At 39.6% G+C, this 27799-nt stretch overlaps 1 protein-coding gene across 2 annotated transcripts; it reads left to right on the plus strand.

The window, feature by feature from the left end:
- Nucleotides 1-2279: 2279 nt before the first annotated feature.
- PODN (podocan) lies at nt 2280-26312 on the plus strand. Of its 2 annotated transcripts, none has more exons than XM_063297965.1 (10): nt 2280-4953; nt 7447-7715; nt 8567-8660; nt 9204-9268; nt 12772-12881; nt 14888-15044; nt 15995-16110; nt 19362-20019; nt 23743-23891; nt 24333-26312. In XM_063297965.1, exons 2-10 carry the CDS (start codon nt 7452-7454, stop codon nt 24481-24483), a joined length of 1764 nt encoding a protein of 587 aa, XP_063154035.1. In that variant the 5' UTR covers nt 2280-4953; nt 7447-7451; the 3' UTR covers nt 24484-26312. The 2 variants fall into 2 exon arrangements, with proteins under 2 accessions (XP_063154035.1, XP_063154034.1); XM_063297964.1 differs by having other exon boundaries at nt 2280-3532.
- Nucleotides 26313-27799: the final 1487 nt, after the last annotated feature.

Consider the following 27799-nt stretch of genomic DNA (forward strand, 5'->3'; position numbering starts at 1 on the left):
TGTGCCGCTCTCCTCCATTTCTGAGCACCATGCGGTGGGCCTGGAATTCCCCTTTCTTTCAAGCAGCCCTTGGCGGCAAATAGGGCTGAGGTTTTAGGGCAAACTAAGTATTTAGAAAGAAAAAAAGAACAAAGGAACTTCTTTTTTTCCACCAAGGTGGATGTAACAGAACCAACAATAAAGTCAGTAAGATAATCTTTTACTTATCTTAACCTAATCTGTCTAAGTGTGTGATTCTTTAAGCTTGGGAGGGCTGAGTGTGTCAGATCAATAACCTTTGTTTCTCTGATATGCTTACTGAAGCTATTTTAAGATAATCTTTTTCTGTGCCAGCTTCTCAGCTGTGTTATAAGCTCTGCTCCATTTCAGTGGTTCTAGCAGGCCACTAAAATTGGCTTCACCATCATCACTGCCATCACCTTTATTTCTTCTTTTCTTGCTCTGTTTTATCCTTCTTAGGATGCTTTCACACACTCATCTTTTCTGCTCTGCAATCCCAGTTTAAAAATGTTGTGGGATTGCCTTAACTTCTGCCAACTCAGAAGTGCTGAGAAAAAGGGGGGAAATATCACTGCTCACCTTGAGGTGTCCAGATCCTGCAACCCCAATATGCCCTTTCCCCATACCACACAAAAGGCCCTACCTACAAATGGATGCCCTGAAAACTGTCACTCATATCCTTGTCACTTCTTCCCTGGATTACTGCAATTAACTCTACATGGGACTCTCCTTGAAGACCATCCAGACTGTCCAGCTGGGGTAAAATGCAAGAGCTTGTGTGCTGACATGACACTGCAGTTATGGGGGCTACATTGGCTACTGGTATGTTTCAAGGTACTGGCTATTATCTATCAATCCTTAGAAGGCTCAGAGCCTGGGTATCTTAAAGATTGCCTTTCCCAAGTACATTCTGTCTGCCTGACCTAGATAAAGGGAGAGTACCTGCTGAAGTTTCACAACTATCAAGGGGTACAGCAGGAGGACACAGGTGGCCATTCTTGATAGCTGCTCCCCTCCATGGACCTCTGTTTTATGGCCTTCTGGAGCAAAGTTAAGGCCTGGCTTTTCTAATTAAGCAGCTAGAGGAAGATCTGTGCCATTCCTGTGGTTGGTTGATTGATGTATTGTTACCCTGTACTGCCTTCTGATTTTGAACATTGCTTAGAACTTCTGGAATGTGGTGGTTTATAAACCTTGTAAATAATTGATAAATAAATGGGAACATAAGAAATAAAAATAAACAAGGCCGCAGCCTTGCGCTTTGCATGGTGCTAATACCCTGCCAAAGAGGAAGAACGGACAGAACGTAGTGTCAATTCCCCTCCTGCTCCCTCAGTTCTACTAGGAGGGAGAGGCCAAGCTTTTCCTGAGGAACAAGAGCCTTAGAGGGGTTTGTTGCCCACTGCAGCTGGGATGGAAATGAATTGGCTGAACTGGTGAAGAAAGAGTACAGTGTGAGATCACAGGATGTGAAACCGATCCAGGAGCAGCTCGAACATCTTGCATGGAAAAGCCCTTTCTCTCACACCATCAGGTCCTTAAGATTAATTGGCAGGTCTGATTTTTCTTCAAAATTTTTGCTAATCTCAAGCTTTCTCATTGTCTTCCTCTCTGTTTTGTATAGTTCCCCAAAGATAGCAAGACCAAACTCAGGTTCACCTTGCCATTCTTCCCTTATCTTTCCATCCCCCCAAGCCACTCTGTTCAAAACTTTAGAAGTCTGTGATTTCAGCTCTCATAATTCCCAGCCAGCATCATTTCTGGAGGGCTGACTAAAGTATTTTATGTGGCACCAGTCAGTCCATTCAATTCAAAATAGAATTTCAAGGTAGAAATCTAAACCAGTGGATGAATGAGACAGAGAGTGGTTTTTTAAAAAAGTCACAGCTTTGTTGATTCATTGGGAAAAATCCAAAGTCCATAGTTGGATAACAACTGTATTATGACTAACTTCAATAGACTAAAAGGGTATATAAGCTTTCAAGTTCCCTTTGTCCTAAAAGAATATATGTATTTTGCGCTGAAATGTCTTTTTTCCCTCTTTCCCATAAGTTGTTTTTGAAAGTAGCACAGTACTCACTTTGAATGCCTGGCGGGCAGAAATTAGTTATAACCACCACCTTACTTTTTTTTGAAGCTACCAGCAATGTAGACTGAAACAAATAGTAACATGAGAAACAAAGGGTATGTCATATTTGGGGAATGGTGGTGGTGGAAAAAAGTCTACTGGTTAAGCCTCCTCTTTTGATGAAAACTTTCCCACTCTCCAAACCCCAGTACTTTTCTGAAACTTGAAATAAATGCATTTATTCTGCTTTCTTGAATCTATGTTGCATGTATGATCCTGGATTCCAACCTGTAGAGGCAGAGGGTATAAAAGAGCAGAATAAATTTTACATGCTGAGTAGTTTTGCATAAAACAATCAATACATTTGATGCAAGCATTCATTTCCCTGTTGGCTTTTGGGAATCACATATTGTCCAATCCAGTGAAAATAAGCCAAGATCTGGAAGTGGTGATGTTTAAACAGAAATTTAAACACAGCCAAATAAACACAGTGGATTTCAGAAGGAGGAGTTGCAGAATCTCAGTTTATATAATGTGCTTCATTATACAACCTGATATAAGAATTTGCATAATTCCCACAGGTACCTTGCCAGTCAACCCAAGGGCTTTTGTTGTAACTTGTTGATTTATTTTAAAGCTGGTCTCAAAGGAATTATTTCACTCTTCACCTGTACTTAATCTGGAAGTGTTGAAATGACAGTAGCTGCCTCAGTTCCATGAAGAAACTGAACTCTCCCTGTAAAAAGAGGTGAATAAGATGGCATTCCCTTGTGGTCATATCCCACATAAATGTGAAATAGGTCAGCCTGCCATTGAGGAGGATATCAGGTGGACTGAAAACCCCAAGCAATGAGAAAAGATGAGGGAAACAAAGGTGATCTTCCCCTGTTTAAATTCAAGAAGCATATGAGGCCACATGTAAAGTACTTGGTGGGAATCAAACTTGGGATTCGGGCATCAGAAATATTCAAGTGGCAGAGCTATTAGGAAAAGGCAGTGCTTTAAGAATTATTTCCTTTGCTTTTTAGGCTGCCTAGGATAAGTTGGCTGCTTTCTTTCTTGCTTTCCCTTATTCCCACAGCCTCTGCTGATAAAAATGACTGGGAGTGCCCAAGCCGCATCACAACTATGAATTTCTCCCATATTTTCTCCTCCATTACATTCTTCAACCCTGTTCACTTACATTTTCCCATATGGTGACTTTGGAAAATTCCTCCCTGCATAGAAAAGGACAGGAAATTCTCTTTGGGAGAGAAGTTGCTTTTTTCCCCCCCCTTTCTCTCTCTCTCTCTCTCCCCCCTCCCTTTCTAGTTCTGCTGATCACATCTGGAAAGCCTCTGACTCGGGAAAGGGGGAAAGTGTTCGGCACTCGGCGTGTATAATTGACATGGCATGAGCAAACGGAGCCTTTGGTGGGGGGGACAAGAGAGACACTTTTTTCCAGACACTATCCACAAAGTCGAGGTGAGTTGATTTCTGCACTTTAACTTTGTAGTTGCCTGGTAGTTGGAGATGGTAAACAGTGACTTGACTTTGCTGCAGCTCTTTGGAAAGTCATTATGATCACACAAATCTGCATAACCTGATAATGCTGAGCAAGCAATACAGGAAACAATAAGAGGCACAGCAGAGGCCTGGTGGCGCCAGAGTCATTGACAGTTTATTTTCTGTGCATGTCTGATTGCTTCCTCCCCCCCACCCCACCCCAGGAGACAGGTTTCAAACAATTCCTTACATATCCAAGCACTACCAGAGACATCATTCCTACCCACGGTGCTTTCCTGATACAGGGAATATAAGGCTTGATTGGTGGAGGTTCTGTTTTAGAGCTTGAGACAACTCCAAAAAGGTTGTACCCGTTAAACTAGTAACTTTATACTGTGCTTGGTCGAGTGTCACAGGATCTTAGCCAACCCTTGGTGAGGTCTTGGCAGAGGCTTGAAGTGAGGACAAGCTTTGAACGAGGCACGTTATATAAACTGAGCTTTTCAAAAAGCAAAACGCCTCAAGATTTTCTCTGAACTAAGAAAGTAATTGGAATAACTTGCCTGGTTTTATTACCTTCTTTGTGAAACCTAGCAGATGTTTCTTTATTCCAAGCATGTCCCAGGGGTAGCAGAGCAGCTGTTGCTTCAAAGGAGGGGAAAAATGATGCCCAAAGCATGAGTATCTTGTTCCTTGCTGGCAGAGCCTGAAACAGTGCTTCTAAAAAAGCTGCTTTCATCTTCTTAGTTTTTAAAAATATCTAGGTAACCCATCATGTTACATACCTGTGTGTGTGTATACTGTATATCTATATCTACACATATATATGATGTATATACATATGTATATGTTCTATATATAGGATGTATATATGTTTGTGCATGTAGAGGATATATGTGTGCGTTTGTGTGTGTGTGTGTGTGTGTGTGTTTGAGAGATAAAGAGATCAAAGAAAAATACAGACACTCGGCACCCTTTAAGGCATATAATATTCCAGAAATTTCACTGATAGTGGAAGTCATTTAAGGTTTGACGATCGAAACTGGAGTGTGGACAACAAATAGCTTGGACCAGTTTCTGAGGCTGAAGTCAGAATTAAATCCTATGGAGGTCTCTGGAAAAACTAATGTGGAACATAAACTTAAATATCAGAAGGCTTGCATGGTTTTGGGCAATAATATTCTGTTTGAAACAAAATATTATATGCTTATGAATTTTGGCACTTGGTCATTCACAAGCATGACTTGGGAACACTTATTTTTTAACATTTATTTTTCTGCCATGACTTGGCCTTTATCTTGTCTCCAGCCCCTGAGGGAAACTTCAGTCATCCTTAACTAGATCAGTATTGAAGTATTATTTTCTCCTTCATTCTGACTTCATCCAAGGGCAACCTCAAGGTGTGTACAATTTGTTAAGTCTTTGTCAGTTATCAATTTGGAGGGAAGACGGGAATGCAATGATGCAAAACAGAGGCAACAGAGGCAGGATAGGGTTTGGCAAGGGGCAGAGTAAATTTCATGGTGGTTTAGTTTTTTTGCCTACTCAAGGAGGGGTGAGAAGCACTTCAACTCCACGGAGGACAGAGGATTTAAGTAAGTCTGCCAAAGATCTTACCCATTGGTTGGCTTTCAATACAGTAAATTAAATGCCCCATTTTGCTTTTGAAAAGTTGTCACTCCTTCAGTTCATTCTGTGGACTACATCTTAACTGCCATACTCTGAAAAATTAAACACTGAAAAACTGTCAAAGTTAAGAGGCGGTGTGGTGGAAAACACCTCTAAAGGACTTACCAAAAAAATGGAGAGGATCCAAACAATTATGTTATTGAATACAATAAGTTGTTGGACCCTAAGCCTTGCAGGAGAAAAAGCTGCCATATAAGGTTACTATGAGTAGTTAAATGGGCTACATACATACAGTATACATGAGATGCACAGTAATGCCATTAGGCAGTGATACAAGTTATTGCTTGGTAACAAAGGTGAGATAACAATTTTCTGATGACCCCCTAAATACTTCCTCACAGATAAAAAAATGGGGCCCTGCACTTCTCAGTCATGCCTAGTTATACAATTAGAAACGTAAGCAGTATCTTAATATGAGATAATTTTATCAATGAATATGTACCTAGAGTACATCTATAGTGTATTGCTATGCATCTAATCATACTTGATTAAATTGAGTCTATAATACATCAGTTTCCAAATAAAAGAATTCAATTGACAAATGGCATGCTTCCACACTGGGAAGAAGTGAAAAGGCTGTGGGTAACCACATCTGGAACGAAAGCAATTGTCCTAGAGAGCAGCCATTCCAGTTACTTAGAAGGTGTAATGATTGCCCCCCAGCCCAAATACTCAGACTCACAAGAGGCTGCTATATGAAATCTGATTTATTAAGGAACTTAGGGCAAATACAGAGAAAGCTGAGAATGAGCAAAAGCGCGCCAAATACAAACGTATTGGTGCAAACGTATCCCGCCTCCCTCACCACAGCCCCGCCCGTCACAGGTGCTAGCAATCGTCAGAGCTGCTAGCCTGGGAAAGTAACCTTGAACGCAGTAGATAATGCAAATACATTCCAGAGCAAAGCCAAAAGATAAAGACTCCCATCCTCCCGAGAAAGATGAAACACGCATCCAGCTAATGACATGCGAAACGTTACGATGTATCAAAGACATTGAAACGGCGAACATGACAGAAGGTAATAAGCGAACAGGGGTTGTGCATATGGTCGACATCACATTGTGGGCACTCTGGTTGCCACAGTGTGAGGGGTTGGGTACTTGCCCACCTGGAAGATGGTGGAACTAGAATGGCTAGTCACAAAGCGAAAAAGATGTGAGGCCTGGAGTTGGATTGGCACCAGGGAGACCAAGTTCAGATCCACCCTCGACCATCAAAACTCATTGGTGACTTTGGGCCAGTCACTCTCTCAGCTAGCCCACCTCACAGGAGTGTCGTTGTGGGAAAAATGGGAGCAGTTCCTGAGTGAAAGGCAAGATATGTATATAACATATACTTATCTTAATGAAATAATATAAATAACATCAGTAGTGGTTAAGAAAAGTGTACAAGGTAAGAAGGACTTGAGAAGATGAGAAATTTAGTTATGAACTGCTGTAGCCTTGTGCTATAAGATTAAGAAAAAGTTCATCAACAAGTGTTTCTTCCTTTACGTATGTACTAAGATAACAAAGCTCCATCTTCCGTTACTATAATTAATTTTAGAAGTTGGATTTTGGGACTCATGGACATATTTGGAAAGTTTAGGTCATGTTGTGAACAGTAGCGTACAATGGCTGCTATGTTGACCATTATTAATCACAAAACACCATGTATCAGTTGGCATCCTAGCCAAGTTGCTCCCTGGAGCCAGAATCAGTCTGTTGTTTTTTTCAGGGCTGACGGGCAGCCTTCCAAGCAAGCGCTGGGATGCAGCGACCTACCATGACATTTCTAAGAATGCTTATGGAAATGTATGCAGCCCAGATGCATTATTATAAATAAAAGCTGATTCTTCGTTTTGTAGCATGCCACCTTAAAAAATTAAAATAATCTAAAAAAATAAATCAAGGCTGCAGGAATAGGAGCCTGATGAGCATAAAGGAGCTCTACAAAGGCCTGTTTGTGCCCACAGGCACATACCATTCTGTGTGTTCTTGTTCTATTTTGAAAAGTGGAAGCAGTTAAGCTGTAAATTTGATTTGCAGATTTTTGTAGCCATCTTACAGAACACTTGATTGATCATGCCTGATGGTGAATTAGGTTTACCTGCTTGTTTTCACAACTTCCATGTGAAATGTTTTGCCATGATAGAAGACTGTGCCTACTTATTAAAAACACCTAGCAACAATCCCCAACATACTGTAATGTTTCCTTGATTTCAGTGGAAATGTACCTGAAGTTCCTATTCCTGTTTCCTGTGCTGTGGCTATTGGTACTTAACTTCAGCAGGATTCAAGGCCGGAACAACGAAGACAGCAACGAGTTCTCAGAAAATTTCCCTGAGCTACTCAATCAGCAACATAATCCCTTGGCTCCAGATTGTCCTAAAAAATGCACTTGCAACTCAGAAGGGATTGTGGATTGTGGTGGATTTTCACTGAAAGAATTCCCCATGGATGTCCCAGAAATGACAAGCCACCTTTCCTTACAGGTATAGGAACATTAAACAAGGACTGACAAACCTTTGATGAACCAAGACCCCTTGCCCTATAGTCACCTGTAATGTTTGTTCATGCAAAGCTTGTAACTGTATTATCAGAACTGATTAATGGGAAAGGCATTATAGGTAGTCCTTGTTTAGTGACCACAATTGGGACCGGCAACTCAGTCATTAAGTGAAGTGGTCGCTAAGTAAAACCGCAACTGTGCTTATGTTCTAATTTCAGCTTTCCTTTGCTTTACAGACCTGCAAAGGTCGTAAATGCAAGGATTGGTTGCAAAGTTACTTTTTCATCACCGTCATAACTGCAAATAATCACTAGTAAACAAGGCAGTCACTAATGAGGACTACCTGTAATTGAAGTCTATTTACCTGGCAAAGTCACTGTGGTCTAAGACATTTGTCGCTTATTGTACTATTGTACACAAAAAGCTGTGGTGGAACAGCAGCTGCCCAACCCTGGGGAAAATCTCAGAGTTAGGGTGCTATGTTTTCACCCTCACATGCTCCAAAGCATCTTTTTGCCTTCATATCTAAAGTGCTGCAAATCACTAAGAGTAATAACAACAAAATTTTTAATGGTCATGCCCAAGCTTTTGAGTGGATTCATAGGAATTCTTTCAGTCTTGGCCCTATTTTGATTTATTAACCTATTGCAGCCACAGCCAAAATTGAACAGTCGACTAGATAGTGTTACCCTATAAGCCCATTCAAGAAAGGTCTCCTTGCCATTCAGGTGATCCTGTTGTTTCAAAAGAAAACTTGTGCAATCAGGTTAACTATGGGTCAGATGCTTTTAGCTAATGTCTTTTGCTTTTAATCCATCTTTTCTCTTCTTCCAGAACAACCAGATAGAAAAAATCATTCCAGAACAGCTTGCACGTCTCCATAGGCTAGAAACATTGAATTTGCAAAACAACAAACTCACATCCAAAGGTAAGCTAGAAAAAATCCAAAATAGCTTCAAAGTAAACATAATAGCCAACAAAGACAATATTACAGAGAAAACTGGCCATACATCATATTCTGGCCCACTATATTAAGGATACTTCAGCCACCAACTTCTCTATGGTTTTTTTTCCCCTGGCAACTTATTATGTTCCTGAGGAGCTTCACTGTGATGTGAACTATCAGTTTGATGGATGCACTTCCTAAATTTGGAGGGGCTATTTACGTATCACCAAAAAAAAAAAAGGTTAAAAGAAAAAAAACCCACTCCTGGCACAAAATTTGCAAAAAAATCATTTCTGTATAGATGCAAAATTGGAAGAAAATATTATGCTTTAAATAAAAAATGTCATCTGCATGGGGAAGACAGTGTAACCAAAATAACTTTTTTTTTGTATAAATCTGATATTTCTGGTAGTTTTCAAATAATACCAGCAATAACTAACATCATAGCAGAAAAAGAAATATTTCAAGAGCTAAAAGTTCTCATGGTTACTGATTGTCCAAATACCATATCCATATTCTTTGAAGGACTTCCAGAGAATACATTTGACCAGCTGGAGAATCTGAATTACCTGTACCTTGCAAATAACCAGGTAAGCAAATGTTTCAAGAGCTGCTATTTCCCCCAACTTGGTGTCCTCCAGATATGCAGCCCTGTGACTCCCATCTCCCCCAGCTTGAATAAAAGGTACTAAAATGGGATGTAATCCCTTGACAAGTACAACCTGCTGGTTTTGAAGTTTTGGGAATTGGGGGAAACTACTAGTTAGATTAGCTCCACAAATGCTACGAAAATTACTATCAACATAAAGAGATTTAAGAGGTTATATGACACACATTTGTTCTTCGGAAGGATAAAAAAAGCCTGAACAGAGCAGCATGTTTTTATATATTATCAGATTAAAATTGTATGTACCTTTCCACATAAGAACTGTATTGGTTGCAGATTTCAAACAGTTCTCTAAACTCATGAGGATATGATAAGAGGCAAATATTTTCTTTCTCCTACTAAGGTCTTAACTTTTCTTTAAAGTTACTGTATGTTACATTAAGGGGAAATTTACTATTCTCTTTCAGAGTAAAGTTATTGTATTTAATATTGTTCCTCCTTTATTTGAGGATCTTCATGAATTTTATGTATGTATGTATGTATGTATGTATGTATGTATACATATGGATTAGAAAATTAGAGAATGGGTTTCTAATTAGAAAAGTCCATCAAATAAGATTCAAATATTGAAATCTTAGGTATTTAAACTGTGGGTTCAGATAATCATCCAACAATGGAATCTGCTTTAAAGCATTTCCAGCAGATGGCTGTTCAGCCTCTGCTCAAAGCGCCCAGTGGAAGGGAGCCACCTCTCTGAATGATTTCAGGAGAGGGGAGAAAACTGTTGCCTTATTTGAAACGTATGGGAAATGAAATTACACAAACACTGATGTCTGAATCATATGATTTGACCTTAGATCAGCATACGGCTAGTGTATAATAGTCTCCATCATAATGGAGTGTGAAACCACAAATCTCTAATTGCAGTAACTGCAGCAAAACAAGAACCACATTGAAAGCTTTAGGCTTAAGATCTGGTTATTCTGTTTCTAATATTCTATAATTTTCTATCATTAGCACTAAGTTCTTGTATTATCGGTTGACCAATAAAAAATACATTAAATATTTTCTTGCTTCCTTCCTAGCTGATTTACTGCCAGTCTCCATTAGAGATTCACATTTATGCTATTGGCCAAACCTCCCTATTCAAACACTAGGCTTTATTTTATTTATTAATGTTATTTAATCGGTTTATTTAGCTGGCCTACTCAGTACAGAACTCAGTGATAAGTGAAGGGGACCATCTTAATTTTGGAGTTCAGCAATGAAAGTGTGCATAACTCTGGAAACCACACTGCTCCACAGTATTTGCTAGATCCGGGTAGCTGATAATTAAGAATTTGGATGGCCATCATCATATAAAGAGAAACTTCAGAAACTCAGTTTTGTCAAACAATATGTTATTGCTGAGGTACTGTACCAAACTGCTTATCCAATAACATTATGTCCTTTCCTCCATTTACAGCAATTTTCCATGTAACAGTTTTGGCAGTGAAGTGGGCTCCATCAAAGAGAAATCCAAGCCAGGCTGTGACTAATATTCCAGAATTTTTCTGTCCATTTTTTTCTCTGAGATAGAATAGCCATTATTGGCCTTTCCTGGTGCTGCTGTTGCTGCAAAAGGAAACTGATCTAAATAATAAAGCAAACCTATTTAAAAGAGGACTCAGTGAAATATCAGAGATAGGCAAAAAATACGGCTTTACATATTCAGGAATAAGAGACTGAAATATATTTTCCAGTGCGGAGGCTTTAGCTGAGATTCATCTTCAGCAGAAGGGCAGGGATAGGCTGGAGTTATTGTCCTCCCCAGTGAATCATTACATTCCTAGCCTTAGTTAAAAAACTACAGATAAGTCTTTATAATAATGAGCATTTATGAGGAACAATAAAACAAAAACATTTAAATTAAATTTTAAAACCTACATCAGGAATTTCAGATATATCCAGGAAAATGTAGCATTGGTGAATAAGGATATTTACAAGTAGTACTTTTCAACATTTTCTTGAATAACTTGGATGAAAGTGTGGAAGGAATCTCAGTCCACTAGACTCAGCAACGTACTGCCCTCCCTCCCCACCCCTGGTTGCCTTTTCTTGCACCCGTTCCAGTTTGTCTAAATTCTTTTTAAAACGTTGAGACGAGAACTAGATACAGTATACAAAGTGGAGTTTCCCTCTAGCTTTAACTTTTATATATTGTATATATGATCAAGCAGAGGATGAACAGATATTGCCAACAAGAGTAAATACTTTAATTTGGATTCCCAAACTGAGCCTTGAACTTAATGTCCTAAATGGCCTTGAGCTGGTCCATTGGCCTCTTCCAAGCATGTGATTCTCTGATTGAGGTGGAGCCAGCAGCAAGATGTTGCTTGGTGAAATGCTCCAGATTAGCATTCTAGCCTCTCAACCATACTCTTGCCCAGTGTTTCTCAATCTTGGCAACTTGAAGATGCATGGACTTCTACTCCCAGAATTCCCCAGCCAGCATGCTAGCTGGGGAATTCTGGGAGTTGAAGTCCACGCATCTTCAAGTTGCCAAGGTTGAGAAACACTGCTGTAGCTTTTGCTCACTGAGCATGCTCAGTCCTCACTGGACTCTTCTGTTCCCAATTCCTAATTTTATTTCCATCAATTATCATACACCCTCAATCTGCAGTGATTGTTGGATGCATATTTGAAGTTAATTAAATAATATTTCCCCATACTATGGGAAATACTATGCAGATATTTATTAACTTAAAATCAAAAAGTTCTACACTTAGGAATTTTGTAACAAAACCCTACTAGAAGAACACACATTTCTTTCCTTTTTTAAAACAAATCTTGGTAAGCAAAATAATACCAGAAGCCCCTTCTCTATATGCAATGCATTTGTTTCATTATTGTTGCCCCCCATCCAATGTTCAGTGCACAACTGGCCCAAAATAAATGTTAAATAGTCTTCATAGTTTTCCCATTGCATCCCCACAGGGTTACAGCAGAGTCAGAAGTACCTAAGTGGTTCTCAAAGGTAGCCTGAGGAGCAGCCTTCTGCAAAAAATTATGGCCTATTTATATTGCATTCTGCTGGGGATTGTGGAATTAATGTTTAGGAGGTTTTGGTCCTGGCATCTTGCCCATGAAAGAAGACTGAACTATTTCTGGAAGGACATACAAACAGCGCAGAATATATTTGTTCTCTCAATCTGTCCTTCCCATATACCCGTTGAGCCCAATAACCATGTCTTTCCAAGTATATTGAAGTGAAAGCTTAACTGCTTTCTACATGGGTATTTACTGGTATTAGGGAGGAAGGCAGAAATCCTTCATTCTGAGGGAACTGTTATCATGAAGCAACTTCTTGGTATCTGCCATAATACCTTTCCTGGCTGGAACAAATAGCCATTTAATATTCTGAAGTAAACCCAAAGATGAGTGTGTTTGAAGCCTTTATGTCTCTCACAATTATTTCCTTCTCTGGCCTTGTCTCTTTTTTTCCAGCTCACAACAGCTCCAAAGTTCCTTCCACGGACTTTGATCAGTGTGGATTTTGCCGCCAATAATCTCACTAAAATTTACGAACTCACGTTTGGACAAAAAACAAACCTGAGGTAAAGAAAGAGGCTTTGAGGAAAAGGAAGGGGGTTTAATGCACCCTATTTCTGCAGTGGACAGATCATCATCAGCAACAGCTGCTGCCATGCAATGAATGTTTGTAAGAAGAGTATTGTTTAATGTGGAAAAGATCCAAACAAACAAACTTATGTTGGCATCTTTACTGGATGTTGCTTGCTTGCATGCAGATCACAATTGCACTAGAAAATCTCTCAGAAAACAGGCCTTCACTAGTTCTGAGATTTTTTGTGCACATGGGATGCTACTTTTTCTCTTAGCTTCTTTCTTACAAGAGGTATTTCAATCGCAAGGATAAGGTAGCTCAAATAAGAAAGGTGACATAGTTACATGCACTCTGTTTCTCTGGGTGGTGAGAAGTTCCAGGAACACAATATTCATTCATCTTGGATTCCCTTAGGAAAGAGGGCTTAGAGATATGTTGCAATATTTGTGTTTCTTATACAAATATGACAGCAAAGGCTAGATGGAAGAATAAACTAAAATCGGGTCAGAAACTTTTCAGGACTTCAAATTATTATGTGATTTTGCATGATGTTGACACTATAAATAAATATATAAAATATTATAAAAAGTTAGAAGGGCTGACATCTTGCAAGATATCCTGCAAGAACACAGAAATCTTGCAAAATTTAATTACGTTTGTTTTCACAATTATTTTGTTTAAGCTTTTGAGTTAATGGATGACACAGTAATGATTTTTGGCTTAAATGCTTCAATGGTTTCCACATCATGTATCCAGGAAAGCTACAGCATTCAAAAATGTTTGTAGTTGAACAGAATCCAAAACCTCAGTCCTTTCTCTCTCTCACCTCTAAATGTAAGAAATTCTCTTGCTCAATTTAGAGTAGAAATCCCTCAATTTCAGCATTACTTACTTTCACTGGCCATGGCTCACTAAGGAGTCTTGCCTTCTGTTGCCTGAAGATGCTGTGATTGAACCTGGGTTTTCTGCAGGTCTGTCACTGAGCTTGCCCTCTGACTCAAACTGCCCCAAATCAAACTGCAATCTTCTGTCATTTTCACAAACATCTGGATTACCACATATTTCACTGGGAAGGGTGAGACCTACCCCCTTCTCTGATTGTTTTACTATTCAGAAAATTCCAGAATAGTTTTGTGTCATGAAAGAATTTGTTATTTAATCCCTGTGGTAACATTTGATTGTCAGGGACTTGGCCCATTCACTGTTTTTTTTTAAAAATCTGACTGCAAGGCTCACATAGATGATGTCCTGGTGAAAACAACATAGAAATATAATTCCCTAATATATTGCTGAGATTAATTTCAGATTGGGGGAATTTTCAAGGGAAATATTTCTCTGATGGGCCTGAGACTGTCCTCATTGTTGATCCCTGTTCTGCACTGTTCCCCTCTTCCCAGTCACTGTCTGACTTTCCTCCATAAGATAAAGGCTCATGGGTGAGAAACCCAAATAGATTTTATGAATTTGGAAAGTGCCCTTGGGCAGTGTTGGAGTAAGGGGAAAATGCTGTTTCAGCACCAGTACAGTACATCAGGCTATCTTCTCACTCCTTGGTGGAGATGCAATGAAGGCAATATCATGGGGAAACCAGAGAGGAAAATGGTTGCCAGGACATGTTGGTCCCAGGGTTAAGGGCAAGTAAGGAAAGGAGCTAGAAAAAGTGAAGCAACGGGCAACTGAGTTGATTTGAGAGCAACCTCTCTATGAAGAAACGTTGCAATAATTGGAGTACTTCAGTTTTTAAAAAGGCAAGTGGGAGGATGAGAGAATTGTATAGATTATATCTGGTGGGAAGAAGAGAGTAGATAGCTGCTGACATAACTAGACTGAGTAGTTGAATTATATTTCTGACACAACTAGATTGAGTAGCTGATATAAAAGAGTGCTCATTTTCAGAAAACTTTATGAGATAGCAATCAAGCAGTACAGCATTGATTCCCAGCCTTGTCTCTCTCTCTCTGTCTCTCGCCACCCCACCCCACCCTTTTCTTCTGTTAGATCAGTCTACCTTCACAACAATAAGCTTGATGATGCCGGATTACCAGAAAGCATGTTCAACGGTTCTGATAACGTGGAGGTCTTGATCATGTCCAGCAACTTCTTAAAATATGTTCCAAAGAATCTTCCACAAGCACTGTATAAGCTACATCTTAAGGTAGCATATCAGTTCCATTGCATGTCAGGACCTCAGCCTCTATAAAGCTGAATCTTTTGGATTCTTAGCCCATGAATACATCTGCTGTCTAGCTATGGCATTTATGGATCATTCTGTCTGCCCAAGAATTCATAAAATTACAATCCATAAAACAATTGAAAAAGAAACCCACCTGATAAGAGTCTTAAAAAAACAATGGCATCACCAAAGTTGCATTCTAGGCAGCAGCCAGATTGTACCAGCACACTGCCAAACAAATCTCGGGAGGTGAGTCAGACTATTGTCAGTTTTGCTGCTTAGGAAGTTCTTCTTCATCCACACTTTTGATTTAGCAGGCTACTGCAGATGTTAAATAAGCTTAAATAAGTTTCACATAGTTTTAATGGTTTGTTGTTGGCAATGTTGTATTTCAAGAATTGGAGTTTTGTATTTTTAATTTGCGTGTACAGCATGCAGTTCTGTGGAGGAAGAGCGTCCTAACAATTAATAAAATAATAATATTTACTATGAAAATACAGTAAGGGAAGCAGCCCAGCAGAGGTCCTGTGGAATGTTCAGGGGTGTCCAGAGGGGAGGTCAAAAAGTCAACATGGCAGCCACAACCATGTGATTGAAAGCTCACCCTTTTTAATGGGTGATGTTATGCACATGAAAAAGGGATGGGCATTTGATCACATGGTTGGCTGCCATCTTGACTTTTTTGACCCCTTCCTGCAGATATCCCTGGGAATGATGTTCTACTACAGTATAAGCACTAGAACAGAAAAAGGCTGGCAGGGAATTCCGGAGATTGTCTTATGTTCGCTGAAGGTCACCAGGGTGGGGAACTACCTGGCTTTTTTTATGGCCTCTTCCTGTCACTGCAACCAACTTAGAACATCCCTCTTATAATCTGAGGACTGAAGCTTCAGTGAAGATACTCACACTCTGTTCCCTGTGTTTCTGGACAGAATAACAAATTGGAGAAGATTCCTGTAGGAGCTTTCAGTGAGCTGTCAGAACTTCGAGAGCTATATTTGCAGAACAATAAATTAACTAATGAGGGAATGGACAATGAAACCTTCTGGTGAGTTTGTTAGTCTTTAATGGATGCACATTTAGTATCTAATAGCAGCTGGGTTGCTTTACATGGTTGTATTTCCCTGTGATCTTAATAGTAATCCTGTGGCAAAGGTCCCAGTTCCATTTACAAATGCCACCATCTGATAAATACATACTTGGGAATAAACCCAGTGGGCTTATTTCCACAAGAAAATGTTTCTGATTAAAGCTCACATCCAACTGCATTTCTACTTGTTTAACAACTATCGATACTTTAAGAATAACATAGACAATTCCAGTTTCATGCAACTGTGATGCTCCCTATATTTACTAGAGATGAGCATGCTTCCTCTTGCTTGCTCTTGAAATCAAGCAGTTTATTTCTGAAAAATTCAGAAACTGTATAGCACATATTCTGAGCAAGTCCAAGAATGGAAAATACCCCCTCTCCAGTTCCTAAGGACCCACTTCCTGTCCCTCCAACTCCTAGCATCAGTTCCTGATTTCATGGCCTGCCTTTGAGGATTAAAGTACAATTTCCTGGTTTTGATAGAAAGTTCTGGGAACATTTTATTATGACACATGAGAGAGAAGGAACACAATTTCACAATGTTCCCTTTTAGTATAATCATATACACCTAAACAAATACATTAGCATTGTATCTTGTGATGAATCTTTACTGTAAACTGCTTTAGGACCCAAGATTTAGACCCAAGCATAAATGCAACAATCATAAAATAAATACTTACATACAGTGGTGTGCTGGAGCTGCTTGTACTGGCTTGCAAGAACCTTTTGTTAAATTTTCTGGAATTTGCAAGCTGGTTGAAAGCAGAGCTGAGCCCCTATGCCTAGCTCACCAATCAGCTATTATGTGGCCAGCGGTGCAGCACAGCATGGTGGCAGCAATAGTGCCCGCAGAACTGGTTCTTAAACATTTACCACCATAACACTGGTATCCCCAGTTATATAGTGGGGATATATACTCATGCTCCATTTAACTGTTACATCCCCCAGCAGACAACCTCTCAGTTTCTGCCCAGGCTGAGTGGAGCATGCTCCCCTCACTTTCCCACCCTCTGTCCACAGTCCACAGTGGGGAGATCCACATTGTCTGCTTGGCCCATTGCTGGTACAGGCCATTCACAACTTCCCGAGTGCATAAACAGATGAAGTCATTCTCCTCTAATCTCCCAGCCCACTTCCCATGCTCATTTATCCAGTTTTGTTTCAAAAGTGATATTTTCCAACCCGAGCTGTCTTAAGTCCTCCGGAGCAGATGCCTTCAGGACTTTGTGCTGTTCTAGTAGCAGCCCCAGCTCCAATTGGCTACCATGCCTGGCTTATCTCTCCCCTCCAGTGGCTGGTCACTGCCCTGAGAGCCATTTTGCCCTGTTCATTGTGTTCTCTGTTCCTCTGCAGATGTTTTTTTTTTAATTACAATTGATCCAATGATGGTCCATTAAATCAATGAATTATCCTCAACTCTAGAAACTCATGCTCCATTTAACTGTTACATCCCCCAGCAGACAACCTCTCAGTTTCTGCCCAGGCTGAGTGGAGCATGCTCCCCTTACTTTCCCACCCTCTGTCCACAGTACAAAATTTCCCTTCTCTTCCCTTAAAAAAAATCCTTATAGTAGGAACCATGCAATTTTGTTTCTATGAAGCTAAGCTTCAGTTCTTCCTTGCTACAGTTTCCATAGACCTTCATTAGGAATGAAAGGGAACAGCCAGTTCCCTATAGTGTTGATTATTGCAGCATTGGAGGGTCCCATAAGGGAAAGAGAGAGAAAAGAAAAGAAAAGGTCTGCTAAAGGAGATAATATGGAAAGGGGGTGGAGGTGGTGATGAATTCATCCATGTGGACAAACATCTGAGAAAGCAAAGGAAAGGCCCAGGGACTAGTGAGGAGGGGACAGTCCCTAAAAGGAAGAGGCAGGCACTGCAGACCAGTCCACCCAGGAGCTAGCCAGTGAGGCTTGCCTTACCTGCACAGATTGAAAGGGCATGAAAGAGTCAAACAACCAATTAGGTCTTGTATTGGCCATAATCCAAACTGAACACCATCTGGCTCCACTGCCAACCCACTTCGATCCAGAGTGGAACTTCTGAAGTTGATTTAAGAAATACACAAGAGCACCATGGAGACAAACAGTTTAGGCTGTGGACAGAATTGGCCAATGTCTTTCACCTTTCGTTTTTCTCTTTCCGATTTTTTTTTCTTTCCTTCCTGCTCAAGAAGGAAATAAGGAATAGATGTCTGGTATTTTTTCACTGTTGTGGTCAGGAACTACTTTATCAAGCACTTGCTGGCTTGACTATAAAGCAGGGACCAGTGTTTAACTGTTCACTCAGTAGAGTGTGGATTATGTGGCAATCCACCTTCTGCTCCCTCTTGCAACACCATTTCTTTAAACAAAGACTACACGGGTAACAATCAGGCCAGAATTTACCATCCACATCTAAGGCTACTTCTTTGTGACCTTGCCCTCTGCAAAAAACAAGATACTGTAGGAATTACTTGGAAAACACCTGACCCAAGTCTTTCATGATTTTTGACTGATCAGGTTGAATTCCCCTGCAAAGCACCTACTTCTACCTCTAACCTCTAGACATTTCCATTTTGTAAAACCCACTTTGTTTTCAAACAGTTGGCAAAGGGTAAAGGCCAGACGATAGTGTGAAGTCTTAGGGACTCATACTCATCTTAATGGTTTAGGGATCCAAGTTTGTTTTCTTTTATTGTAAGATATAACTGGCTATTTTGACTCCTTTTTGTCTGATCCTTTGATTAAGGTACTGAACTGGAAACTGGAGTTGATAAAGTCTTGACCAGTTTGGAAAAATGCTTACCTCGTTCTTAAGTAGATTAAAAGGGCAGCTGACAAAAGGAGGCTTGTCTTCAAGAGTGTCTGCAGAGCGTGGTCAAAAAAGTCAAGCTGACAACCATGATGGTGTGACTGAAGCTCCACCCAGGAGTTTTGATCATATCGTCATGGCTGCCAGCTTGACTATTTTGACCACGCCCTGCTTGTGTTGCTTTAAAGGTGTAACCATTAGGTGTGGATTCTTGAACTGGAGTTTATTAATCATAAACTGTATAAGTAGCAGCAGTTTTTATGTATATATATGTAAAAAGGTCTGGCAGAGTTGCAGTGTCAATTGTTGCAGTGATGAGGAACAGAGGCAAAGCCTATTCCTTTCCCCTCTACTAACACTGTGTGTTTTGCTACTTAAAGACTTAAAAGGAATTCCTTTTTTTTTCCCCCAAGGAAACTCTCAAGCCTTGAGTACCTGGATTTGTCTAGCAATAATCTTTCCCACATCCCACCTGGTTTGCCTCGAAACATTGTTCTTCTCCACTTAGAGAAGAATGCAATAAGATCAATTGGCAATGATGTCTTGATCCAAATCAAGAACCTGGAATATCTACTGCTTCACAATAACAAACTGAAGGCCCGAGAGATCCATCCACTGGCTTTTCATGGTCTGAAGAAATTGCACACTGTTCATTTATATAACAACCTGCTGGAAAAAATCCCCAGTGGGCTGCCCAGACGAGTAAAAACTCTTATGATTCTCTACAACCAGATTTCAGAAATTGGCAGGGAGGATTTTGCTACCACTTATTTAATGGAGGAACTAAACCTGAGTTACAATAAGATCACTAGCTCACAGATTCATCGGGAGTCTTTCCGTAAACTGAGGCTACTGAAGTCCTTGGATCTTTCTGGCAATAAACTCCGCACCATGCCTTACGGCTTTCCCAAGAATCTGCAAAGCCTGAAGTTAAAAATGAATTTGATCAGCTCCATTCCCAAGGGCACACTATCTGGAATGTCAAAGCTACGGGAGCTGTATCTGAGTGCCAACAAATTGAAAGTCAGTTTAATTCACAGTGGATCATGGAGAGATCTCACCAGTCTTAAGGTACAAACAGACAGAGATCTAGATCTAGAGATGCATATAAATTATATCAAAAATAGTATATAACTCTTTCATATAGATAGATCTATGGGAGAAAAATTAAGCTGCATATCCTGAGAAAACTACAGTTGAATAGATACAAAATGAAGGAATGATGCAAGTCCATGCAATATGAAAAAAATAAATATGTCAGTTTACCACAGAATCTGAAGCTTTGAGGGCAGTATGGGCAGGAAAAAAGGGGGGAAAATAAAGGAGCACCAGATGTATTGAGGTGGATTATTAAGGAATCAAATACATTCCCATCCTCTAACTGTGGAATGAACATGCCCTACTACACATTTCTAAAGTCTTCATGACCTTGCCTTTGACTCACCTCCAGTCTACAAAGACGACAATGTTAAATAGACTTTACCTGTTCCAGTTTTAAAATAGTGTTCCCCTCTACCAAATTGTTGTGCCTGGCATGTAATGTTTGGGGGGACTCCCTTGGTTCACCTTTGGGAGTGCAGCACCCCATCCTCCTCTTTGGGTGTCCTCAGCCAAATCCATATCTGGAAGGGCTTTTCATCTGTCATCCACTAACACCAGAAGGGGAGAGGGTGGGAAAGAAGTGGTGGCACACAAGTCCAGCACATCATCCTGTCCCGGGGCAAATTCCTCTGTTGGGGCTGACAGTTTAGGCAAAGTAGGTTACTTGATGTGGGAGGATACTTTCTGGAGATATAAACAATGAGTCTGGAAAACAGTATCCAGTTCACATTGGAACTTTCCAGGGTCCATGGGTATAGCAGGGAAATTACTAGTCATATTTACATAAGACTCTTAGGGTTAGCAAACAATTGGCAAACAGTTATGAATGCAAAAAAGGAGGAGGAGGAGGAGGGGCAGTGGTGGCAGCCCTAGATAAGATTTGACTAATCCAAGAAATGGCCATTTCTATGCACTGTGAATGCTATTCTTCCACCAGATTCAGTTTGTCCCTTGGAAATTGTGTGTGCTACTCCACTTTCCCAAAATTATGGAAGGTGACAGCATTTTGGAAGATTAGGTGAAATTAGAGAGCCAGTTTGGTATTGTGGTTAAAGCACCAGGCTAGAAACCAGGAGACTATAAATTCTAGTCCCGCCTTAGGCACAAAGCTAGCTGGGGGACCTTGGGCCAGCCACTCTCTCTCAGCCCTAGGAAGGAGGCAATGGCAAACCACTTCTGAACAAAACTTGCCAAGAAAACTAAAGGGACTTGTCCAAGCAATCACCAGGAGTCAAAAACTCACTTGAAGGCACAGAAAGAAAGAAAGAAAGAAAGAAAGGAAAAAATGTTTCTGCATAAAAAGAAGTAAAAATTGGTGAACATATTTCAGGATGGTGGCAAAACTATCGATTAGAAAAAATGCAGCAGTTTTTTTTAATTGCAGCATACTTGTTTAATACAGAAAAATCAGGCATTGTATAATTCCACAAAAATGTAGCTAAAAAGGATTTTTAAAAAAACCTTCAGGATTTTGAACCAATCTTTCAGTTTTCTAAAAGTTGTATTAAAATGGAAGCAAAGTCAGCTTTTTGAACTGATTTTTCAGTTTGCTATAAGTGATATTGAAAAGGAAGCAAAGTCAGCTTTTTGAACTGATTTTTCAGTTTGCTATAAGTGATATTGAAAAGGAAGCAAAGTCAGCTTTGACATGCATTTTATTATGGTAATTGTGTTGCTAAACTGTATACTAATAGTTCAGCTGAAAAGAACAAACACTGCTGCAAGCTTTTCAACTTTTTCTTTTATCAAAGTGGTTACTTAATAGGCACATATTTCATCATCAGCCTTGGAAGAAACTGGCTAAAATAGTGAATAAATGAATATGGGTTTCAGTATTTTCCATGACCTTTTTAATGTTTTATTTTCCCCTTTGATTGCTTTTGTTAGTTTTAGTTGGTATTAAAGGCCAAAATGATCAAGTGGCATATTTAATCACAAGGCTGTCAAAATGTGGTTTTGCATGACAGCATACTTACATATGATTCCTAGTTCTATTTTTCCCAAACCAAAACACTGAATAGCTGATTATTTCTTTAGTCTGCTTGTCTTATTCCAAAATAGTCATTTGAAGAATTAGCTTTGGCCAGCCTGAACTACAGAAAAACAGAATCTTTTAATTAATACTTCAATAAATTAGACATTTTATGAAATGTTCTTTTAAATAATAGCATCTCTGAAGGACACTGGCAGGATACTTGTTTAGCACACAGAAGTTCCTAGTTTAACTTCTGTGATTTCCAGTTAGGGCTGGGAAAGACTACTATATCTGGGCTGCAGAATCCAGATGATCACTAAATGGCAGGAAAGAGATACAGGAACTCAAACTCCTTGTTGCCATCTAGATGTTGCCTGGAGTTTTGCAGTTCAGAAATAGTGCCTAAAACTCATTTGGGGTGGGCAAACATTTTTTTCCCCTTGTCCTGTATTAGATTTCCTTAGGGGTAATTTCTTGGAGGCTGTATACTGGGCTGACCTGAAGAAAACTGTGTGTGTGTGTGAGAGAGAGAGAGAGAGAGAGAGTGCAGAGCCAAAAATGTACGATGATGCCCATTCTCTCCTTGATCTCTGTTTTTCTTCTGCTTCTAACAACTTTTTTTGGGGGGGGGTCTTCTGAGGAAGAAGTAGGGAAGGTACAGATAATTCTTAAATATCTGAGCATATCACTTATGCTAAGTTCTGAAGTTGGGGCAAGGGCCACAGGCAGCTTGAGGGCCACAGGTTGCTCAAACCTGGATGTATATACTGTTGAGCTAGATGGTTTGACTTGGTATGAGATGGCTAATTCCTTCATAGTTGTATGGAAGTACAGTATATGGAATATTGAAGTTCAGTCACAAGCCATGAACAATTAGCAGTGACAGTAAGCAATCGCAAGCCATGATCAATCAGATCTGTCCTATCTATATGGCCAGAATTTGAAGCACTGGGCACTGTGCTATAATGCTGCAGATTTAGCAATAGCTATAGCTGTTGCCATTCAGTTTGCCAGCTTGCCAGAGCAAATCCGCAGCAAGCAAAACCAAAAGGAAGAAAACAGAGGTCAAAGACAACCCCAAAGGAAAAGAAGACCTACAGGTCACCTGCTCTCCAGCCCTAGCTCATGTCCACAGCTGTGTTTCAATGCACCTGTGAAAGAATTGGGACTCCTCTTGATAACATGATAGCTGACTGGGATGAAAGAGGTGAATGAACAAAGGGAGGTTAAAAGTAATAGTACAGGTCAGACAAATGGACCTGTGCAATATCCGAAGTGATGGTGTGTATGTGTGTCTGTGAAAGAGAGAGGATGAGAAGTATATCCACAAGGGAAATAATGTTGGATTTGCTGGGAAGAGGTAAGAACTTACACTCAGCTATTGGGCACTGATGGTTACAGTATTGTGGATATCTCACTAGTGCAGTGTTTCTCAACCTTGGTGGCTTTAAGGTGTGTGGACTTCAACTCCCAGAATTCCCCAGCCAGCTTATGGGAGTTCTGGGAGTTGAAGACCACACACCTTAAAGTTGCCAAGGTTGAGAAACACTGCAGTAGTGTGTTGAGTAAACACACCAATCTACTGTTCCAGCACCTACAAAATGCAGATCTGAGTGAATGGAAGGATGTGGGGTTTATAGCAATTTACCCTTTTCAAAGCATCAGAATGACTTTTGTTAATTATTTAAATTAATATTCTCTTGTGGATCCTTTTCCAGATACTAGACATGGCTGCCAATCATCTGACTTCTATTCCATCTGGTTTACCAGAATCTCTTGAATATCTGTATCTTCAGAGCAACAAGATCAGTACTGTGCCAGAGGATGCCTTTGACTCCACCCCCAATATAAAGGGAATTTATCTCAGGTCTGTAGCCAGGAAAAAGACTCTCAGAAAAATATAAATGTCTTCACAAATGTAAAAAATATATTTTCCTTTATATATGAACTCTATTTTAAGCATGTTTCATTATGTGTGCTAATAGTAATATGGACAAGAAATTGTACAACTGTTGTACTTATGAATCCTCGTCAGGTATACAGACCTTTCTAACCTTTATGCATACAGAAATCTCCTGAAATTGTAAGACATCATGAATGAAGAAAGATAGGATGGATGGAGATGAAACACAAACACTGAAAAGTGAGCAGAAAATGGAAATAAACAAACTAACCTCCTTTCTCATTATAAAAGGCCATTTCATGGTGTATGATCCTTTTCTTAATATAGGATTTACCAGACAGGGAAGGACATTGTAATAAGTATTTGGAGGTAATTCTATTCATTTTCTTTCCTTTAAATTTCAAGGTTTAACAAGATTGCATTCAGTGCTGTGAAAGAAAGCACCTTCCAAAGACTGAAGCATCTGCAAGTGCTGGACATTGAAGGAAACTTTGAATTTAGTGACCCTTTGAAAAATGAGGATCATTCAGATGAGGAAATGGAAGAAGAGGACTAATGGGAAGTGGAGTTAAAATGAAAACAAATATTTACTGACCCAAACGTATCACATGGTAGAAGGTTAAGTTAAATGCTTTTCTAAGGACACACCTAAATTATCTCATTTACTCAACCCACACTTCTGTGACAAAAACAAAGCTCTTTATGGCCCTATCCCATGAGTGGCTAAGTTAGCAAATAAACATATAGTTCACAAGTCTACAACATCAAAATTGGTAACATCACAGATGACCAAGTGAGAGGAATAGTATATCTGCATTGGCACAGCAGTGTCACATCCATCATGGCTTTCAGGTACATCACACCATAGGTTGATTCTGCACTGACCAGTTCTGGATTTTGTGGCTCAGATATATTGTATTTACTTGATAGGAAGGCAAAGTGTGCTTTTTTTCATCCAAATAATTACCTGTATTGGAAGGGAGGATGTCTTAGCATTGACTGAGAGTAAAGGAGGCTCACCTTTAAAAATAACTCCTCATCTATCTGAAAAATTTGGTGACATCACCATCTCATTACCTGTGACCCACAAGGTGGTTAGCAAGATGAGTTGTAGCTTCCCAGGCTGAAAAATGCTGCCCCAGTCTAAAGGCCCAGAAAGTCTCTAGAACTTTTTTAAAGAATCATATCAATGACTGAACTGCAGAAATGGGCAACCAGTGGGCCTCCCTATTCTGCTGAATTAAAATACTGTATCACTCACCATCTGCAATCTTAGTTAAGGCACTAGAAATTGAAGTTTGGTGCCATCTGGAGAGCCATGTTGACCATTCTTGCTTTAGCTGTAAAATGGTTAAATATATAAGTTACTTTGACTATGTGCATTTCAGAGTATTATTCACTCTGAGTCACTGGGTAGATCAGGCTTTATAAAATTTAAACAGATTACTAGCATGATCAGCTTTTAAGTGGCTGTCTCCTATTTGCAACTTGAATCTGTTGTTGGCTGATTGCATTTTGAATGGTAGCCACTGATATTATGGATTGGGATAAAAATGAAACAAACTATTTCCTCCCTACAGATTTATAGCATTGCTGGAGTGACAAATCATTAATAAAATGCTGTAAGTCAGTAGTGAGCAAATGGACAAATAAATTTTAGGGTGAGATAAAATGTAATGATTACATAAATAACATTCTGATTTCATATTCATCAGGAACTAATTCAGCAAAATGGAGTGTCTCCTTGGATTGTCTATCTGTCTCAGTCTGTTTCTCCCTGATGGTCCATAAAGATACAGAGCACTTAACAGGAAATGCAGTGAATCCCATGAAAGTATTCAGCCTTTCTGATCTTTTGCCAAGCTAAGCCAAGACAGTCTGCTAATATCAGGGCAGTGAGGTGACCCTCCTCAAGTCTTACTATTTCTACTTCATTTTTTGAAGTGCTTCTTGGGTAATCAAGGAATTTTGTGAGAATTTACAAAAGCTGGCTTTTGTTTACTTCAAATCCCCCCACAACTTCCATCATTTTCACTTATTAATAAAAGTTAGACTCTTTAGCCTCAATGCAAGGTTACTGGGTCAATGCATTTCACTGAACAGCTACACTCAGTCATGGAAGGAGGGAGATCATCTCCTGTGGCTTCACTGTAAGTCCCATGTGAGGTATCTCAGCCATCAAATGGCAACCAGGTCAACATTGCCACATTGGACGCCTGCTCAGTATGTATATATTTGGATTTTAAAAAAGGAATTATATTATGGCTGGATCCCATTTTTTTAATTTATCCCCATTCCCAAAGCCAGAAATATGCCTCCATCTGAAGATTTAAAATACCAAATTATTCTGTTTTGTGAAAATTAAAATATATGTTTGCCTTTGAATGATTTGTCAAATTTATTTTGTATGTGCACGTGCAGGATCTTTGCTAACGACATATGAGCCTGATATTTATCTAGTGTTAGATTTAACTTGATTGACTAAATTTAAACAGTATTTGTACCAGACCTTGGGCCAGGCATGGCTATTAATCGCTATTCTTTTAGTAGCTGAGCCCCATATTCAAGAGCTAGCTAACAGGAGAAGTTTTAAGGACATGACACTGCTAGATGTGTTGTTTAATTGCAGGGAAAGAACCCGTATATGTGCAGAGGACTGGCCTGCTGCAAACCCTATAGCCCCAACTTATGCTTTTTTTCCAATTGTTTCCTGTTAGCTGATTGTTAACTGCTCTTCCCCCAACCATAAGATTACAGTAGATCTGATCAATGTTTATACAATGTCTTTCTCTGAATGTTCAACTTGCCACCTTCAGCCTTTAAAAGTCCCACTAAACAAAAATAGCGATAGAAGAGAATATCTGCAGCTCAGGGTTGAACTGTGGAGTCCTTGGTGCTCTCTGACCTTGGTTGTTTGCTTGCAGACGTTTCGTTGCCCAGCCAACAGAAATTAAACAAAAATATGCATTCCACTTTCTGTGCTGAAAATAAAAGCATATGAAAAGTTCCACAATTTCTTCTGGTTTTAAAATTGTAGTGGATATATAATAGTTTTAAAAGATGAAAGAAAGGTAAATGTGACTTGACAGAAACTTTGCTTTCCAAAGGATACAGTATTATGACATGCCTATTTTTTTCTGGGCAAATGGATGTTGCATTTTTTCAATATACAAATCCCTTAATTCTGTTCACCATAGAAAAAAGTTAGATATGTCTATGCAACACAAGTCACAGTTCCTTATTCTAAACCTAATCATATTTCTTAATTTTTTTTTCTTGGAACTGAACTACAAAAAGTCAGGAAGATCACTTGGGAGCAGATGCCTTGAACATAGAAAGTGTTGTAATTTTCAAACATGAGTTCATGCTGCAAAACTCCAGCAATTAGAGTGGCCACTTACACTTAACCATTCTTGGAAGAGAAGATGTAATGTGTTTCTAAAAAAGAAGGTTCAGATTTTTCTAAATTTTCATATGCTAATGCAAGATTGTGGCACCAACAGCTCCAGGGTGGCTTGTTATTTCAGAACCCTGACTTTTTGCACTTCCAGGATTAAACCTAATTCAGTTCTTTAAAAGGAGGGGGGGAGTTGGTCTAAAATCCTACATGCACGGTACAAGGTTGCTTCCTCACTTTGGGCTCATCCCCCACGTGTTAAGCATTTCTTGTTTCCTAACAGTTGCCTCTGCTGTGCTAACATATAGCTTACTACAGAGGAAAAGATGTTACATTTAAGATCCTTCTTCTCTTTCCTTATGGTTCTTGATACTGGACTTTGGGCTACCCTTGAAACCTGGGATGCTCTAAAGTACACTACCTGGCCGTTCTATCAGCAAGGCTTCGCCAGTCCTATTAGATTGCTCTTTCCTAC

Source organism: Candoia aspera, chromosome 3 (genome assembly GCF_035149785.1).
Source record: "Candoia aspera isolate rCanAsp1 chromosome 3, rCanAsp1.hap2, whole genome shotgun sequence".
Classification (NCBI taxonomy): Eukaryota; Metazoa; Chordata; class Lepidosauria; order Squamata; family Boidae; genus Candoia; species Candoia aspera.